Source organism: Callithrix jacchus, chromosome 10 (genome assembly GCF_049354715.1).
Source record: "Callithrix jacchus isolate 240 chromosome 10, calJac240_pri, whole genome shotgun sequence".
NCBI lineage: Eukaryota > Metazoa > Chordata > Mammalia > Primates > Cebidae > Callithrix > Callithrix jacchus.
In genome coordinates this window covers 128272178-128292616 of record NC_133511.1, presented here as the reverse complement: position 1 = coordinate 128292616, position 20439 = coordinate 128272178, and the positions used below count along the sequence as shown (strand labels likewise).

General features: G+C 48.8%; 1 protein-coding gene across 11 annotated transcripts in view; it reads left to right on the top strand.

Annotated features, from left to right (window-relative positions):
* LOC128929015 (actin, aortic smooth muscle) overlaps window positions 1–16090 on the top strand; it is a 61012-nt gene extending 44922 nt beyond the window's left edge. For 9 of the 11 annotated variants that reach the window (XM_054241196.2, XM_054241190.2, XM_054241195.2 and 6 more), the window contains 4 exons: window positions 611–772; window positions 5208–5396; window positions 7688–7869; window positions 10896–11146. In XM_054241196.2, the coding sequence (XP_054097171.2) occupies window positions 611–772; window positions 5208–5396; window positions 7688–7869; window positions 10896–11117 (755 nt within the window). In that variant the 3' untranslated portion in view covers window positions 11118–11146. Of the gene's footprint in view, window positions 1–610; window positions 773–5207; window positions 5397–7687; window positions 7870–10895; window positions 11214–13552 lie in introns of those variants that run through there. The other 2 variants (XM_054241197.2, XM_054241198.2) reach the window with 2 other exon arrangements.
* Window positions 16091–20439: the final 4349 nt, after the last annotated feature.

Sequence of the window (20439 nt, the reverse complement as noted above, 5' to 3'; positions counted from 1 at the left end):
CGGGACACTCTGCCCCTCCGGTCTGTCTCCAGACAGACACCGGCTGCCTGGAGTGTACATTTTCTAGAATTTTGTATGAATGGAGCCGGGAAGTCCGCACTCTTTTTTGGGTTTCTTTATCTTCACGCGGCGTGATTAGCTGAAGATTTATCCTGCGTGTGGATTGAGAATTAATGTCTTCTCAATTCTGGGTAGTAGCCCAGCACATGAATAAATCGTACTTTATCCACTTGTGAATGGATATTTGAGTTGTAAATAAAGCTGCTATAGACACATTTGTGTACAGTGTAAGTACTGCACAAGTCGTATTTGTTAATTAAAAAAATAAAAGGAAAAAAACTGCTATTATTTTTCCCCTCTTTTACCTTTTGAAGCACTACTGTGAAACCCACACGGGTGGTTTCCTAAGAAAACTTGCGAGCTGCCGTCCAAAACAGCCAGCCCTCTTGTTCATCCTAGTGTACTCCCCTTCGGGGGAAAAAAGCTCACTCGTGAGAATCTTTGACTTCCCATCCATTAGTTCCCCTCTGCCTTCTCCCCCTGCAGATACAACAATTGTAAGGCATGTCACTGGCCCTGCATTATGATGCCAGCATGCTCTCTTGTCTAGGCATGACCATTGAATCTGGAGAAGGGATGACATACTTCGTACCCATCACTGACAGCTGTCCTTTGCATCAGTCAACCTTCCAGATGGACATAGCGGGCCAGGACCTAACCACGTACCTCCTGAAACTGTTGAAAGACAATGGGCAATTATTGGTGAGCACAGGTAAGACACTGCTGTTCTTGACTGAGTAAACTAGTCTCTGGGGTGCAATAGACTTCTTCCCTTGCTCAACCTACAACCTCAGTGTGTAAAGCTAAGAGTACTTGACCATCATTCAGGTTCTAAAAATAACCTTATCTATGTTTAGGGAATTTAGTCAAGTGGTGATGATGACAAGGGCCATGATGATAGTGATGGTGATGATGGTGATGCTGATGATGGTGATGGTCATATGGTAATTGATGGTGGTGATAGTGGGGATGCTAATGATGGTGATGGTGATGGTCATATGGTGATTGATGGTGATGATGAAGATGATGGTGATGGTGGTGATGGTGATGATGATGGTGATGATGGTGATGATTATGGTCATGGTGATGATTATGGTAATGTGATGATGAGTGATGATGGTGATGGTGATGATAGTAATGATGATGGTAGTGATGGTGATGGTGACAATGATGGTGATGGTGATGGTGGTGATGGTGATGATGGTGATGGTGACAATGGTGATGATGGTAATTGATGGTGATGGTGATGTGGGTGATGATGGTGATGGTGACAATGATGATGGTGATAGTAATGGTGACAATAATTGTGATGATGGTGATGATGGTAGTGATGGTGATGGTGACAATGATGGTAATGGTGATAATGGTGATGATGGTGATGGTGATGGTGATGATGGTGATGTGGGTGATGATGGTGATGGTGACAATGATGATGATGGTGATAGTAATGGTGACAATAATTGTGATAATGGTGATGGTGATGATGGTGGTGATGGTGACAATGATGGTGATGGTGACAATGATGGTGATGGTGGTCATGATGGTGATGATGGTGATGATGGTGTTGGTGATGATGATGGTGGTGATGATAGTGATGGTGATGATGGTGATGTGGGTGACGATGACAGTGATAGTAATGGTAACAATAATTGTGATGATGGTGATGATGGTAGTGATGGTGATGGTGACAATGATGGTAATGGTGATGATGATGGTGGTGATGATGGTGATGGTGATGTGGGTGATGATGGTGATGTGACAATGATAACGATGACAGTGAGAGTAATGGTGACAATAATTGTGATAATGGTGGTGGTGATGATGGTGATGGTGACAGTGATGATGATGATGGTGATAGTAATGGTGACAATAATTGTGATGATGGTGATGTGGGTGATGATGGTGATGGTGATGTGGGTGACGATGACAGTGATATAGTAATGGTAACAATAATTGTGATGATGGTGACGGTGATGTCATATGGTGATTGATGCTGATGACAGTGGTGGTAATGATGGTGATGATGATGGTCATATGGTGATTGATGCTGATGACAGTGGTTATGATGATGATGATGGTGGTGGTGGTAACGATGGTGATGGTGATGGTCATATGGTGATTGACGCTGATGACAGTGGTGATGATGATGATGATGGTGGTGGTGGTAATGATAGTGATGGTGATGGTCATATGGTGATTGATGCTGATGACAGTGGTGATGATGATGATGGTGGTGGTGGTGGTGGTGGTAATGATGGTGATGGTGATGGTCATATGGTGATTGATGCTGATGACAGTGGTGATGATGATGATGGTGGTGGTGGTGGTGGTAATGATGGTGATGGTGATGGTCATATGGTGATTTATGCTGATGACAGTGGTGATGATGATGATGGTGGTGGTGGTGGTGGTGGTAATGATGGTGATGGTGATGGTCATATGGTGATTGATGCTGATGACAGTGGTGATGATGATGATGGTGGTGGTGGTGGTAATGATGGTGATGGTGATGGTCATATGGTGATTGATGCTGATGACAGTGGTGATGATGATGATGATGGTGGTGGTGGTAATGATGGTGATGATGATGGTCATATGGTGATTGATGCTGTTGACAGTGGTGATGATGATGATGATGGTGGTGGTGGTAACGATGGTGATGGTGATGGTCATATGGTGATTGATGCTGATGACAGTGGTGATGATGATGATGATGGTGGTGGTGGTAATGATAGTGATGGTGATGGTCATATGGTGATTGATGCTGATGACAGTGGTGATGATGATGATGGTGGTGGTGGTGGTAATGATGGTGATGGTGATGGTCATATGGTGATTGATGCTGATGACAGTGGTGATGATGATGATGATGGTGGTGGTGGTAATGATAGTGATGGTGATGGTCATATGGTGATTGATGCTGATGACAGTGGTGATGATGATGATGATGGTGGTGGTGGTAATGATGGTGATGGTGATGGTCATATGGTGATTGATGCTGATGACAGTGGTGATGATGATGATGATGGTGGTGGTGGTGGTAATGATGGTGATGGTGATGGTAGTTGTGATGACAGTTGTTATGGTGTTGAGCTAAGCTTTACAGAGAACTTATCCTGTGCAAAGCACTGGGCCAAGTAAACATTTCACATGCATTTTCTCATTGCTTCTCACTGTAACCCTATGGAAGAGAGCAATTATTTCTATTACAAAAGAAAGATGCAGCTGGGTGCAATGGGTCATGTCTATAATCCCAGCAATCTGGGAGGCCCGGGTGGGAGGACCACTTGAATCTAGAAGTTTGCAAATCAGCCTGGACAACATGGCAAGACCCAATCTCTACAAAAACATTAAAAAATTAGCAGGGTGTGGTGATGAACACCTCTAGTCCCAGCTACTTAGCAACTGAGGCAGGAGGATCACTTGAGCCTAGGAGTTCCAGGTTATAGTGAGCTATGATGGCACTACTGCACTCCAGCCTGGGTAACGGAGCAAAGCAACACCCTGTCTCAAAAAAAATAGGGAGAGGCCTAGGAAGGTTATTAGAAGATTTTCCCAACATTCCATAAATGATAAGTGGCATGGCAACTGGCATATGGACCCAAGTCTCCAGGCAAGGTGCCTGTCCCTCCCTGCACCCAGTTCCTGGACTAGATTCCCAGCCTGAATAACCTGCATGACACCCATTCCCAGTGAGTGTACAATCCTGCATCCCAGGGTCTTCCTTGCCGACCGACAGGTCCGTGTCAAAAGCGATGCAAAGCGTGGACCCCTAAAAACTAACAGCAACTAGAGGGAAAGTGAGAAGGATTGCAGGGCAACATCCTAGCATGTTATTGATGCCTCACACTTGGTGAGCTCTTGGTGAACCGTTACCTCTCATCCTTCTAACAGTCCTGCGAGTGACCATCCATCCCATTCTTGCAGATGAGGAAAGGGAAGGTTTAAGAGGATGATGAAGTTGCCTAGAGCCAGGCATTGGGTCAATGGCAGAGATGGGATTTGAACCCGGATTTTCTCACCAAAGCCCCAAGTAGATGAAGAAAGGAACAAACATGAGGACAGTGCAGCATCCCAGGAGCCAAAGAAAGAGAAGGGAGTGATTAACAGCCCCAGCTGCCGAGGGAGAGAGGTCAGGAAGGAACCTAAGAGTGTCCACAGGGACACTAGTTTTAGAACTAGGAGGACAGAATAGACCCAGGCAAGAGCACGTTAGGTGGAGCCAGTGAAGGTAGAAGGCAGACATCAGGGGGCTGAAGACCAAGTGACATTTCCAGGTGTGCGGTACAGAGTTCCCCGATCGAACTCAAAAACAGTGATAGACAAAGCGTAAAACCGTAACACGAGAAGACACAGCTGGTTTTAAAACTGGTCGTCCCAAAGGAGGAGAAGTGGAACCTTCCAGATATTTCCAGGTGGGTGCTTTGATCCACTGTGGGCAATTCTCCAGAGAAGGAGAGGGCAGTTGTGCGCAGGTGGCAGGTGAAACTCACAGCAGCTGGGGATGGGGCACCAACCGCACCACTCATAGCAGGAGATAAGAAAGTTGGCCGGGCGCCGTGGCTCACGCCTGTTATCCCAGCACTTTGGGAGGCCACGGTGGGAGAATCACGAGGTCACGAGTTTGAGATCAGCCCGGCCAACATAGTGAAAACCGTCTCTACTAAAAATACAAAAAATTAGCCGGGTGTGGTTGTGGGCACCTGTAATCCCAACTACTCAGGGGGTGAGGCAGGAGAATTGCTTGAACTCGGGAGGTGGAGGTTGCAGTGAGCCAAGATTGTGCCACTGCACTTCAGCCTGGGCGACAGAGTGAGACTCTATAAAAAGAGAAGAAACCAAGAAAGTCGGGTTTGCTTGTCCAGCCCTCCCCACCCTCCCCCAGACATGTACCATATACAGAAGGATCTCAACTTCTCAAACGCTGAAATTCCCTAACCCCTTTCATCTTAGTTCAAGACGTACTTATTCTACTCTTCCACAAACTCGGGCTCAACGCGCAGCACGAATGAGAGAGCCCGGGGTGTGAGATGGAAATAGAAATGGTGGCTCCAGCGGTGCAGCCTCAACCTCAGTGCAAGGTGCTTTTGTGAACTCACCGCATTTCCATTCCCTTTTCTGTTTGGCACTTTCCCTTTGTCCCACAGGGGACAGAGAGTACATCAGGGACCTGAAGGAGAAGTGCTGCTATGTGGCTTTGGACTTTGACAAGGAAAAGAGGAAAACCAGTTTGCCTCCCCGCCAGTGGAAGTATCAGCTGCCTGATGGCCAAGAGATCAGCGTTGGGCAAGAGAGTTTCCTCTGCCCCGAGGTGCTCTTCCAGACAGAACTCACAGGTGAATCCTCAGGAAGGGGACAGAAATTAGCCTGGACATGAGCAAGTGAGCACCCTGTGAGAAAGAAGGGGCCGGGCGTGGTGGCTCACACCTGTAATCCCAGCACTTTAAGAGGCTGAGGCAGGTGGATCACCTGATGTCAGGAGTTCGAGACCAGCCTGGCCAACATGGTGGAACCCTGTCTCTACTAAAAATACAAAAACTAGTTAGGCATGGTGGTGTGTGCCTGTAGTTCAGGCTACTCAGGTGGCTGAGGCAGGGAAATCACTTGACCCTGGGAGTTTTTAGAAAGGTGGAGGGAGGTGGAGGTTGCAGTGAGCCGAGATTGTGCCACTGTACTCCAGCCTGCGTGGGCAACAGAGCAAGACTCCATCCAAAAGAAGGAAGTAGGGCTGCCAGGAGGGGGGTCTTGTGTGAGTAGCAAACAGCCACACTGTTTCAAAAGTTCTTCAACCAGCTGACACCCACCAGGCACCTACGGTCTGCTTGTCGCTTCGCTGACTATTGCGTGTGTTATATCCTGAATCCGCCTCCAAATCTGCCTCTGTGAGATGATCCCATTTTACAGAGAAGGAAACTCACCAAAGAGGTCTTTGCTTTTGTAATGTATTGTTTATACTCTGCCTACTTACAAAATAATTTCAAATATAAAAATCAAGACAATTTAAGACAGACATGTAATCACCACGGATTTGGAGGGAGCCTTACACGTTCGGCTGATCTAGAGACTTTGAGTGAGCATGGAGTTGCCTACATGCTCCCGCTGGTGCATTTTTCCTGGTGGAACGGGAAAGACGTTGGAGGGTGAAATCCCTACTGATAGGGAAGATGGAATCTGCCGGGTCGACATGGAAAAGCAGGTGTTCCCCGGAGTCCGACTCTTCATTTGTTATATTCATAAGGGACAAAGGGGAATTAAAACCGGGGAAGTAACCATTTCCCCAGGGTGAGGACCCAGTGAGTACCGGGCACTTAGAATCTTCCGTAAGTTAGTTGGTTTATCTCCGTGTTCCCGTTAGACTGTGCAGGGTATGCTGCGGTCATGTGCACCACACATGTGAAGCGGAGAAGCAATGGGTTCTTTACCCACCGTAGTGCTGGAAACAGATACTCAGTGCTGCAAAGAAAAAGCACTGAGACGAAGGATCTCTCAGCAAGCAGTTTTTACTTCCTGGGCTGCAGGAAGGGTATCGTCATTAGCCACCTTGCCACGAGAGTACCATGAACAAAGGAAAACACACAGATTTATCCCTCACGCATTTGGGGTCGTCCTTACTGCTGTGTCTGATCTCCATTGGCTGGAGCCAGACCTCACAATCTAAAACCCGATTGGCTAACAACCTAAACCCTTTTTAAGCAGGTAAAGGGCATAGGCTGCGAGCTGGGGCATGCCTGTGAGCACATCCAGCACAGATACCTTGGTTAAAGTACAAGGACACAGAACATATTACGTGCCTGTGAGCATGGCGTGTCAAACAACTACATAGGATAGGGCTTCACTAAGAGTTATTAGAAAATTTGTTCATTAACAAGAAAGGAAACTTTGAAGAGGAAGTTTTGATTCCCACAGTGGGGACGTTCTCCCAGGGTCTAGCTGGGTCCCCGTAAATGGGAGCACCACCCAGAACAGTGATGCTAGCAGGGCCTTCCTGCCAGGCCCCTCTTAAATGCCCCCTGGGGTTAGCTTTTTGTCATCAGCCCAAGGTCATCTGGCAGCTTTTCCTCACAGCCAAGGGACACAAGGCATGGACGGCACCCCCAGCCCTCCCAGGAGCTCACAATATTGGACAGAAAATATCAGGTTGGTGCACAAGTAATCAATTTCATCTGCACCAGTCTAATAAGACAAGGCACACACGTCTTCAGGGCGGTTCTCATTATGTTTGAGTTTATTCATGTGGCCAAGTGATGAACTGAGAAAGGAGGGATCATTTCTCAAAGGCTGCCGGAGGGAGGATGCTGCCTCCACAGGAATCTTTTTATACAGTTGATACCAGGGCATTACATATTAAGACTATCAATAACAGTTGACTACAAATTCTCCCGGAGGAGAGCGGAGAATTCCTGTTTATTTCCTCAACCAGGAGCAGCTAGTCCTGCCGTCAGGCTGGGTGGCTCCCTATGTTCCCTGGCGGGAGCCCAGCTAAGCTGAGGTTTGCCCGCCATGCTGGGAGCTGAGGCTCGGGGAGGTTTCCTGCGCCCAGGCCTCCCGCTGGGAGGCAGGGGCCCAGGTGCATCGCAGCCGAGCCTCTGGCTTCCAACGTTCCTCCTTTCTCTGCCTGTCCTGACAGGGAAGACCACCCCTGGCATCCACACCATGGCCTTCCAGAGCATTACTTCCTGCAACCCCGACCTCCAGAAGGTCCTCTTTGGCCACATGCTACTGTCCGGAGGGACGGGCTCCTGCCCCGGCCTGCGATTACGGATGCAGAGGGAAATCTCGGAGCTGGTGTCCCCTACAGTTTATGTGAAGGTGAGGCTTCCCCAACCCATCCCCTCTGGGAGCACCTCAGGTTCATTCCACAGATATTTCTGGAATGCCTCCGATATGCTGGGCATGGCTTCTGGCACCTGGGAAGTCCTCAGAGCTTTTACTCTAGTTCCGGGGTGAAGCAATAAATGACATAAATAAACATGAAGGGGACATGAGTGGCATCTCAGGAGGGCCGTGGTCCACGGGCAGAGTGTAGCACAGGACGGGGTGGGGGGCAGTGTGGGCAGGGTGGGAGGGAGTGTGGGCAGGGTGGGAGGGAGTGTGGGCAGGGTTGGGGTGGAGGGGTGGAGGGGAGTGCGGGTAGGGATAGGAGGGGGCGTGGGTGGGGGTGGGAGGGAGTGCAGGCAGGGTTGTGGGGGGAGGGGAGTGCGGGTAGGGATGGGAGGGGGCATGGGTGGGGGTGGGAGGGGGCGGGAGCAGGGGTGGGGCACTGGCAGGGGTGGGCTGCTGGATACAGGGTGGGCCAGAGTGGGCCTCCTCAAGAAGGTGGCATTTGGGTAAACACTTGAAGTAAGGGTGAGCCATGTGGATATCAGGGAAGAGCGTGCAGCTGGTGGGAACAGCCCAGGCCCCGGCTCAGAAGCTGCTTCCCGGAGGAAGGGTTGGCTGGGGCTGAGTGAGCAAAGGCAATGGGAAAGCGAGGTCAGAGACGCTGCAGAAGGACATTCCCTCCAAGAGGGGCTGGAGACCTCTGGCAGGGTCCCACGGAGGAGAGAGATTGTCCTAGCAGGTGCTGGAGGACGGCTCAGGCTCCTGTGCAGAGAGAAGACTGTCATAGGGACACAAGGTGTGGACAGTCAGGGCATTAAGACTGTTGGGATATTGGGGCTGACAGGACGCTGCGACCTTGGGGTGTGGGACCACCAGGATTTGGGGGCTGCTGAGATGTCAGGACCGCCAGCAAGTCTGGACTGCGGGGATGCGGGGATGTTGGAACTGCCAGGGTGTCAGGACTGCTGGGATGTGGGACACACCTGGCCTGGCTGGCTGGGGCAGGAGGGGCAAGGTCACTCACTCACTTCCGGTTGAGCCCAGCAGCTGCCTCATGAACGCAGCCTCCTTTGGTGGAATGAAAGCACTCTTCCCCCGTGGGGGCCCCACCTGGGGCTGTCCCCAGTGGACACCTTCTCTGGCTTCCTCTGTGTCTGCGTCTGGCCTCACAGCCTCTGCTGTGGGGTCTCTGGGGGTTGTCACTGCAAGGTGTCCCTGTCGAGCTGGCCCTGAATCCTGCCCATCTCACCAGCTGGGCCTTGAGCTGCCTGCAAACCCCACTGGCCAACTGCAGGGCACTCTGTGATGGGGACTCCTGCAGGTGCATGAGAGACTCTCACCAGAGCGACACCCGCATCCCCCTGGGGCCTGTCACCAGGGTTCATGACCACCCTTTGTATGCTCCACGGGGGCAGGGCGGGGGTGGATCTTCATCTTCCAGACACCAGGGTGGGCAGGGGCATGAGCGGCCATCTCAGCACCTCTTGTCCTCCCTAGACATGTCTTTCGGCCCTTGTCCCCTCTGCTCCAGCTGCCACTGTGGAACAGGGCACTGCAAGGTGACCTCCTCCAGAGTCTGGAGTCAGGAGGCATGGACTTACTCCCTTTTGCCTGCGGCCCCCCAAACTTCTCTGGAGGATTCTATCCTCCACCACCTCACCCCCAACCCTAAGGGCTTGGGGTTGCAGGCAGACGTGCTCAGAGGGAAGGGTCCGGCACAGGTCCTCAGAGATCTTCGGCTGCCTCTGAGCCTCTCCTTGCCTGTCTGATGGCGTTCCCTGCACCATCCCTTCCTTGCTCTGCAGACCAGGGTAAGATTTGAAGGAGAATGCGCAGCAGGGATGCCTGTCCTGGGTGGTCCCTATCCTTCCTCCACAGCCACAGGGAAGAATCAGGAATTACAAATGCATCAGTCAGGATTACGCAGAAGTGTCTTCCCACTGCCTCCTCACTTCCCCAGTCTTCAGCCCTCTTCATAGAGATCATAAACATTCGTAGGACCCTGGAACACTTGTCCATTTCCTCCCTGAGTCTTCTGCTCTCGTTAGATCTTCTTATGTAATATCACAGGCATTTACATTCCATTAAACCTTCGCCCCTCCCACCTTCCGACTCCAAAGCTCCCACTTCATAACCTGCTTCTGGTCTCCCTCCTCACGGCTCTCTGGACCACTCTTGTGTGTAATGAGCTTTGACTGAATCAGAGCAGAAGGCTACTGCTCAGCCCAGCATAGAAAACAAATTGAAACTCAGTATCATCCTTTTGTAACTTGCTTTTTCTCTCTTTCTTTTCTTTCCTTTATTTATTTATTTGAAACAAGGTCTCACTGTCACCCAGGCTGGAGTACAGTGGCATGATCACAGCTCACCGCAGCCTTGACCTCCCAGGCTCGGGTGATCCTCCCACTCAGCCTCCCAAGCAGCTGGGACTACAGGCACATTCCTCCATGCCTGGCTAGTTTCTCTGGTTCTGGTCTTGAACTCCAGGCTCAAGCGATCCACTTACCTCAGCCTCCCAAGTGTTGGCATTCTAGGTGTGAGCCAGGGCGCTCAGCATGCTTTTATAAGTTTCTTGCAGAGGGCATCTTTGGGCCGTCTCTGTCCTGCCAGCTTGTGGCTGGGCTGCCTTTGCTCCAAGCCCTCTCATCCTCCTAAGTGCTCAAAGTGCCCTTCACCCCCGGCTCCCACCAAAAACTCTCCTGGAAGCTTGATGATGATGTCACCCGTTTCCCGCTAGCTGGTTGTGACTTAGCTCTTCTGTGTCTGCTTTCCCTCCTGCTAAGCCGTCTCTGCAAGAGGCACCATGGCAGATTCTCCTGTAATCATCCCCAGAGCTCATTAAATTGAGGTAAAGAGAATCCTCTCCCCGAAACGAGCTCATCATCCACCTTGAGAGAACAGCTAGTTTCAAGGGGCCAACTTTCCAGATAATCATTTCTCCCAGCAATCTCAATCTGCTGTAATGAACGTTCTTCAGCTAAAACTCTGTCCGTTATTTCCTCTTATTTCTGCAGAGTGTTATTCCACCCTCAGATCCTACATCATTTCTAGATGTAGATTTTGGAGTCAGAAGCACGCACAATTTGAGGTTTTTTGAAAGGACGGACCAACTGCCCACAGAAACATCCAGCCTCCCCTCTGTCCCGCGAGGACTGAGTGAGCTCCGGGCCACGTCCGCACCAGCACAGGGTCCTTTGTTCTCAAAACCCCTGGGCACCTGGATAAATGGAGAATAAATATATGGAGAATATATATTTGTTTTGTTTTTGTTTTTTAAACATACTTCCTGTAAATATTCATTCCAATCCTTCAGCCATCTTCTGCTGGTGATTTGCTTTCTTTTTTGAGATGGGGTCTCGCTCTGTTGCCCAGGCTGTAGTGCGATGGTGTGATCTCGGCTCACTGCAACCTCTGCCTCCCGGTTCAAGCAATTCTCCCTGCCTCAGACTCCTGAGTAGCTGGGATTACAGGCGCCCGCCACCACACTCAGCTAATTTTTGTATTTTTAGTAGAGATGGGGTTTCGCCACGTTGGCCAGGCTGGTCTCAAACTCCTGACCTCAGGTAATCCACCCGCCTCGGCCTCCCAAAGTGTTGGGATTACAGGCGTGAGCCACTGCACCCAGCGGCTTTGCTTTCTTCTTAACACTCACCCCATTCCAGTCTCGTTTGGTTGTGCGTGTTTGTTTAGATAAGATGCACGTGAAGTCATCGCCTGATTGAGGTGACAGCCCCTCGGTGGAAGAGGCTCCCGGGTGCCTGGCATCTGCCCTTTCTCTGCCTGATGCCCTGATTCTAATCATGTTTTTTTCCCCCTCCTGACTCTTCCTTTTTATTTTTATTTATTTATTTTTTTTAGCTATAACGATACATTTTTTTCTTAACCAATGCCAGCAAGTGGTTTCCAAGCCGAGCGCTGTTCTGTGGTGTGACAGCCGGGAGACACTGGGCAGCTGAGTCAGAGAGCGCCTCCTCCCTTCCTGTCCCCGGTGCCTTCAGTTTCCCAAATCTCCATTCAGTGCTTGGTGCCTTCAGATCCCCGCACAACGCAGGCGCTTCCTGTGTCTTAGAATCATAAGCATGTCCTGTATCGTATACCTAAGTGCCTTAAGTTCCTGAACCTGTGAAAATGACAACTGCCTGACCTTGAGCAAGTGACCTTAGCCTTCCTGAGCCCCGGGGGCCCCTTTTTATTTATTTTTACTTATTTTTATTTTTTATTTTTTGAGATGGAGTTTCACTCTTGTTTTCCAGGCTGGACCACAGGGGCACGATCTCAGCTCACTGCAACATCCGCCTCCCAGGCTCATGCGATTCTCCTGCCTCAACCTCCCAAGTAGCTGGGATTACAGGCGCCTGCCACCACGCCTGACTAGGTTTTGTATTTTTAGTGTAGATGGGTTTTCACCATGTTGGCTGGGCTGGTCTTGAACTCCTGACCTCAGGTGATCTGCCTGCCTCGGCCTCCCAAAATGCTTTATAGTGTGATTTACAGGGATTACAGGTGTGAGGCACCACTCCTGGCCTTTATTTTCATTTTGTGAGACAGGATCTCACTCTGTTGCCCAGGCTGGAGTACAGTGGCACAATCACAGTTCACTGCAGCCTCAGCCTCCCAGGATCAAGCAATCCTCCAGCCTCAGCCTCTCAAGAAGCTGGATCCACAGGTGCACACCACCATGCCTGGCCCCTGGCATCAGACAGAGAAAGGGTCAACGCCAGGCACCACAGAGCCTCTTCCACCAAGGGGCTGTTACCTGGATCAATGACACATGGGGTAGAGACTTTCACTTCCTCCCAGCCCAGAGGTGACCTGCCTCGGTATAAAAAACACTACTCTCTCTCCTAAAATAGAAATGGAAAGAAATATACCCTTTGTGGGTGTTGTCATGAAAACAGGAACCTGGGAAGACTGAGAGGAGGCCCTAAGAGCTCCACATGGCAATCTTGAAGGAATTTCTCAGGGGGTTTCATGACTAGTGATTGGTTGATTTTACTTATCTGTGGTTTCTAATTTTTCCACAAAATATCTATGCCTTAGGCACAGTCATTCTCTATGAATAAGTGTGTTACATGTTTTAAAATGCCAAGGGCATGAGTCCTGTGTGCTCTTATTCATTTTATCTAATAGTTTAAAGCTACAGGCCAGGCATTACACCTGTAATCTCAGCACCTTGGGAGGCCGAGGCAGGAGGATCGCTTGAGGACATGAATTTGAGGCCAGTATTGGGCAACATAGCAAGACCATTTCTACAAAAAAAAATTAAAGTATTAGCCAGACGTGGCAGTGTGCACCTGTGGACCCAGCTACTCAGGAGGCTGGGGCTGGAGGATTGCTTAAGCCTGGGAGGTCGAGGCTGCAGTGAATTGTGATTGTACTACTGTACTTCAGCCTGGGCAACAGAGCAAGACCCTGTCTCAATGTATAAATAAAAAAATAAAGCTACAGGAAGTAGGCACGGACTGTTTGACATCTTCAATGGCAAATCATAGACAGTATTTGCCATGGGGGAGAGACGGCTGCCCATGAAGTTCTCTCAGGTGCAGACGTTTTGTGTCCGCATTTCAGAGTGGCATTTTGATTTTGCTTTCTTCTCTCTCCTCCCGCCCCCTCTGCACCTCTCCTTCCCTCCTCTGCCCTCCACTCTGCCTTCTGCCTCAACCCCATCCAGGTGGCCACCTGTCCATATTCCGTCTATGGTGCTTGGGTAGGTGGCTCCATCTTGTGCTCACTGTCCACGTTCAAGGACATGTGGATCACCAGCAAGGAGTACAAGGAGATGGGCTCTTCCATCATCAGTAGAAACAGCTTCTGACATGTGGCTTTCAGGACCCTGTCATCTGTGCCTTTTTCACCAACTGCAGGATGAGCCTCGTTGCAGCTGAACATATCAGAGCTCAGAGCCAGCTCAAAGGCAAAGGTCCTTCCTCCCCAAAACTTCCCTAAAGAAAGTGAATAAAGGATGGACTCTGTCTCTTTGTCTGAGCTGGGCTGGCAGCAGCACGGGACACTCACTACGCAGTGTCACAGGACACTCGCTACGTGAATGCAGAGTGGTGGAGGAGAGGGAACTCCTGGCTCTTCCTGTGTATCAGTCAGGATGGTGAAGCTGTGCTACAGTGACAAGCATCCCCCAAACTCAGTGCCATGAAAGTCAGTATCTCTGTCACACTGCATGTCCACTGAAGGTCAACAGGGGCTGCCCCCACATCATCCTCACTCAGAATCCAGTGATAAAGCAGACCATCAGAGACGTTGTCATCCATTGTGAATGGGCAGAAGAGTGTGCCGGTGGGTCTTACATTGGAAACTAAGTCCATCCATCCAGAAAAGCCACAGGGCACAGCCCTGATTAATTAGCCAGACAAGTGACACAGAGCCACTCAACCCCAAGAGGCAGGAAATGCCATCCTACCACAGGCTTGATGTACCCACACGGGCAGAACAGCACGGATGCTTTTGCCTCGTGAAGGCACGATGGAGGCAGTACCCATACCAGGGGCATCACGTCCTCCAATGAGTTTAATCCTCATGATGCTGCTGTGAGGTTGGTTTCATCAGAGCTGATTTCATGAGGCAGGAACTGGCACTAAGAGAAGTAAATGAACTTGATCGAGATAATTTAGGTAGTAACAGGGAGTTTAAATCTGTAAATAGCATCTAGTAAGCGTGCCGGGGAGCACAGAGAGAACTAGGGAGAGAAAAGAAAACAGCTCAACAAATAGAAGACACATGTTTTCAGTGTAGAGGGGCCATGGAGGGCTTCACAGAGCCAAGAAGGGTCCCACATGCAGACACTAATGGAATTTCAGAATATCAGAAATAACGACGTCTACAGGCTTTGAGAGAAATCAACAAAAGCAGGTTCACTTAAAGTAGGGTGACCAGAAAAGGACCTTCAGAAGCGTAACAAATGTTCAGTATAGGCATGTCCCAAACGTATGTTATCTCTGCTTGTTAAATCTGGCACCGCCATCACAAGGAAAAGTGACTGCAGTTATTATTATCAGAGTTCTTGACGGCAAATTGTTGTGGAAGTCAAGAGAAGAAAACCGTCAAGTTAACGGGAAGGATTACTTTGAACCTACATTTTCCCATCGGTAGAAATGAAAATAATAATAATCATCATAACTTGGGTACAGGCAAACACTCTGAAAATTTACCAGCTACATGCTGTCTCCAAAACCAGAAGCAGAGATTATTATCTACAAGGTGGATACACAAATAAACCAAGAAAGGAGACAGTGGTGGGTTCAGAAACGGGCCAAACTCAGAGTTAAATCTAAATCATTACTATAGATTTTTAAACAAATAATAACTCTGGAACGAAAATCTGAGATGATTCAGAGTGGGGGGTGAAGTGATCGGGAGGCGATGAGGAAGAGAGAGAGAGAGTGGGGAAAAGATGGTGTTCCTTAACTCCAGACGTCGATGGGGAGATTCCGTTTAGACATGTTTGTAATCTAAGAACAGCAGGAGACTGTGCACCATGCAGACCCAGGTTCTGTTTACTGTCCTCAGCATGTATTGTTGGCCTGTACCGTCCTCCCAAACCCTCCACCTGGCCCGGGTGATTTGCGTAGGAGAAAGATACCATTCTATCAGCTACGACTGTAATGAAAAGTAACCTTTTAATCAATGCATTGTCATTACACATGTCAAACACTGGGGTTGTTTTTCTTCAGTTATCAGATGGTTCTAACTTTTTTCTGGCCTGAGAACAAGTGTTTTTATTCCAATAATTTAGAAAAAGTTGGTTGCTCGCCACTGTCTTTACATTGGCGACGTGGTGTGAGGCAGCCATGGATCTGCGGGCTGAAAACCACATAGACAGAGCTTCTCGAGGTGTAGTCTCACTCCGAGTGAGGACTGGCCCATTCTCACACTGCTATTAATAACTTCTCTGAGACTGGGTGACTTTTATAACAAAAAGAGGTTTAATTGACTCACAGTTCCACATGGCTGAGGAGGCCTCAGGAAACCTACAATCATGACAGAAGGAAAAGCAGGTACCTTCTTCACAAGGCGGCAGGAGAGAGAACATGTGAAGGAAGAATAGTCAAACTCACAGAACCATCAAATCTCATGAGAACTCATTCACTCTCATGAGAACAGCGTGGGGGAAGCACCCCTAAGATCCAATCACCTTTCTCCCTTGACATATGGGGATTACAGCTACCTCCTTCAACATATGAGAATTACAATTCGAGATGAGATTTGGGTGGGGACACAGGGTCAATCTGTATCAGGGTGGCAGTGGTCAAATATGTAAATCAAGATACTTTTAAGGTGGTAAACCTCCATGTAATTCTTTTATTACTGTCTTAGTCTGCTTGTGTTGCTATAAAGGAATACCTGAGACTGGGCAATTTATAAAGAAAAGAGGTTTATTTAGCTCAAAGCTCTGCAGGCTGTATAAGAAGCAAGATGCCGGTATCTGTTGCTGGGGAGGGCCTCGGGAAGCCCCCACTCACAGAAGAAGGTGAAGGGCAATGACTGTGTGCGGAGATTCCATGGAGACAGAGGAGGCAAGGTGCAGGGGAGGGGTCAGGCCCACTTGAGCAGTCAGCTCCAGCAGGAACTGACAGTGTGGGAACTCATTAACACAAGGATGGCGTCAGGCCATTCATGAGGGATCTGTCCCCAGTACCCAAATGCCTCCCATCAGTCCCCACCTCCAACACTGGGGATCAGATTTCAACATGAGCTTTGACAAACATCCATACTAGAGCAATTACTTACAAGTGGGCAATGAAATCTAAATAGGAGGAGCCTAATCTAAAGGGTTAATATTCTGAATTTTGTCCTACATGCATTGAGCTTTAAATAATTTTTCAAGAATACCTTAAGGAGGCCAGGCACAGTGGCTCATGCCTATAATCCCAGCAACTTGTGAGGCTGAGGCAGGAGGATTGCTTGAGTCCAGGAGTTTGAGACTGGCCTGGGCAACACAGTGAGACCCCATCTCTACAAAAAATTTTTGAAATTAGCTGAGTGTGGTGGTTCACACCTATAATCCCAGCTACACTGGAGGTTGAGGTGGGAGGATCCCTTGAACCCAGGAATGTGACGTGGCAGTGAACTGTGATTGTACTACTGCACTCCAGCCTGGGTGACAAAGTAAAAACCCACCTCTAAAGAATTTTTTTTTTAAATAACTTGAAGCCAACTGTGTTAATCCATTTCCACAATGCTGAAAAGAACCCCCTGAGACCGGGTGACTGATGAAGAAAGGAGGTCTGACTGACTCGCAGTTCTGCAGGCTTAATGGGAAGCATGGTTTGGAGGCTTAGGAAGCTTTCAACCACGGCAGGAGGCAAAGGGGAAGCAAGCACCTTCTTCACATGGTGGCAGGAAAGAGACAGAGTGAAGGGGGAGGCGCCCTAAACCATTAGATCTCATGAGAACTCACTCAGTATCGTGAGAACAGCAAGGGGAGAATCTGCCCCCATAACCCAATCACCTCCCACCAAGCTCCTCCTCCAGTGCTGGGGGTTACAATTCAACATGAAATCTGGGTGGGGACACAGATCCAAACCACACCAGTCACCAATGGGAAAAAAGCAGTAAGTGGGACATATATAAAATGAAATTAGAAAGCCAAGTGTAAAACAAAGTAGTGGTACATATACACCGTGGAATACTATGCAGCCATAAAAAATGATGAGTTCGTGTCCTTTGTAGGGACATGGATGAATCCATCATTCTCAGCAAACTGACACAAGAACAGAAAATCAAACACCGCATGTTTTCACTCATAGGCGGGTGTTGAACAATGAGAACACATGGACACAGGGAGGGGAGCATCACACACTGGGGTCTGTTGGGAGTGCCAGGGGAGGGACAGCAGTGGGTGGGGAAGTTGGGGAGGGATAACTTGGGGAGAAAGGCCAGATATAGGTGACAGGGGGATGGAGGCAGCAAACCACATTGCCATGTGTGTACCTATGCAACAATCCTGCATGATCTGCGCATCTGCCCCAGAACCCAAAGTACAATTTTAAAAAATTAAATTAAAAAATAATAAAAATAAAGACAACACAAATAAAAAGAGCCCAGGCTGGTATCACAGCACTGCCCCTTGCCAGCTGTGTGACCCATCAAATTACCAAAAAAAAAAAAAAAAAAAAAAAAAAAAGTAGTGGAAGAGGAAGCAAAATTTGAAACAAATTAGCCCAGAAAAAACACAAGAACAAAAATAAGTAGATATGAAATAAATAGAATCAAAGCAACATGATTTTTAAAAATGAAAGACGTTCATTTGGGAGGTGACAACCATCAAGAATATAAGTCAACAGCGCTGCAATGAACATTCACGTGCACGTGTCCTTATGATACAACAGCAAAGACCTGGAACCAACCCAAATGCCCACCGATGATAGACTGGACAGGGAAAATGTGGCACATGTATACCATGGAATACTATGCAGCCATAAAAAATAATGAGTTTGTGCCCTTCACAGGGACATGGATGAACCTGGAAACCATTATTCTCAGCAAACTGACACAAGAACAGAAAATCAAACACCACATATTCTCACTCATGGGCGAGTGTTGAACAATGAGAACACATGGACACAGGGAGGGGAGCACTACACACTGGGGTCTGTTGAGGGGGAACCAGGGGAGGGACACTGGGGGATGAGGAGTTGGGGAGGGATAACATGGGGAGAAATGCCAGATACAGGTGACAGGGGGATGGAGGCAGCAAACCACATTGCCTTGTATGTACCTATGCAATAATCCTGCATGTTCTTCACACATACCCCAAAACCTAAAATGCAATAAAATATATATTTTTAAAAAAAGAATATAAGTCAAATATTTTTACATCTTTAAGGGGCCTGTAGCTTCCAAACATGTCAGCAAAGGGAATAATATCTAGAACATACCAGAAACGTCTTCAAGTTCAGGTGAATGTGCCCAGATCAAACTCTTCCTGTCGGCCCCTCCCATCAGCGCTCACTGCTGTTCCTGGTACATGGTAAGGCCACTCACTCCATTGCTCAGCCAAAATCCCGAAGGTGATTCTTGACCCTCTACTTCATGGCACACATAAAATGCTAGCAAGTCTGATGGAATACACCTTCAAACGACATCCAGAATCCAGCTACCTGTCTCCAGGCGACTGCGATCCCTGGGGCAACGGCACCATCGCCTGTGCCTGGATTTTGCAGCAGCCTGCTGACAGGCACTCCTGCCTCCTAAGCAGCCGGAACACACTTTAGAACACAGGTGAGAGCTCGTCATGTCTCAGCTGAACGCTCCCAGTGGAACCATGAGAACCTACCAGGGCAGCTGCTGTCAGGAAACCAGAGTGCAAGCGCTGGTGGGGGCTGCAGAGACATGGAACCCTCATGTGCTGTTGGTGAAAGTGCAGAATGGGGCAGCTGCTGTGAAAACAGGACGGCGGTTCCTCAAAAATGGAAACATAAATTACTGTATGATTCAGCATTTCCATCTGGGTCTATCCCCAAAATAACTGAATGCAGGGTCTCAAAGAGAGGTCTGTACCCCCAGTTCACAGCAGCATCGTTCACAGGAGCCAAAATGGGGAAGCCAAAGAAATGTCCACTGACGGATGAATGGATGAACAAAATGTGGTCTATCCACACAATGGAATATTATTCAGCCTTAAACAGGAAGGAAATCCTGATGTACCCTATGTATTATTCTGTTCTCATGCTACTAATAAAGACGTACTCAAGATGGGGTAATTTATAAAAGAAAGGGGTTTAATGGACTCACAGTTCCACATGGCTGGGGAGGCCTCACAATCATGGTGGATGGCAAAGTAGGAGCAGAGTCACATCTTACGTGGCGGCAGGCAAGAGAGAGCACATGTGCAGGAGAATGACCCTTTATAAACTATCGTATCTCATGAAACTTACTCATTATCACAAGAACAGCATGGGAAAGACCTGCCACTGTGATTCAATTACCACCCATTGGGTCTCTCTCACAATACGTGGAGATCATGGGAGCTACAGTTAGAGATCTGGGTGAAGACACAGCCAAACTGTATCACTCTACAACATGGATGAACCTTGAAGATGCTATGGTAATTTCTGGAACAGGCAGAGGCAAGCCCAGGACAGACCCAGCCACACCCCTTCGTCAGGTGCTTCCCAGGGAACCCCTTCCCAGCATGCCCCAGGAGTATGATTTGGGCAAGTGAAAGGCATGAGGGTCTGGGGCTCAGCGTGCCTGGACAGGAGCTGCACCTTTATTATCCAGTACTCTTTTTCCCTTCTGGATTGTTCTTTGGGTCTACTTTGGGTGTGGACCTATGGTCAAAGCCTGGCTACTAAGTCCCAGAGAAATTCCACCCAAGCCAGGCCAGGGACACTCACATCCAGGTCATTGGCTGTTGGGTAGTGGCTCCTCCATGAGGGAGCTAACCACTCCACAAAAGTTCGGAGCTTCTGGCAACTATCAAGTTGCTATGAAGGGAAGCCTGCCTGAGAATGATGCCCTCACAAAAGAACTGGGGGTAGGGGAAGTAAGAGAGAAAGAGAACAGAGAAGAAAGAGTGAGAGGGAGGAAAGGAGAGAGAAG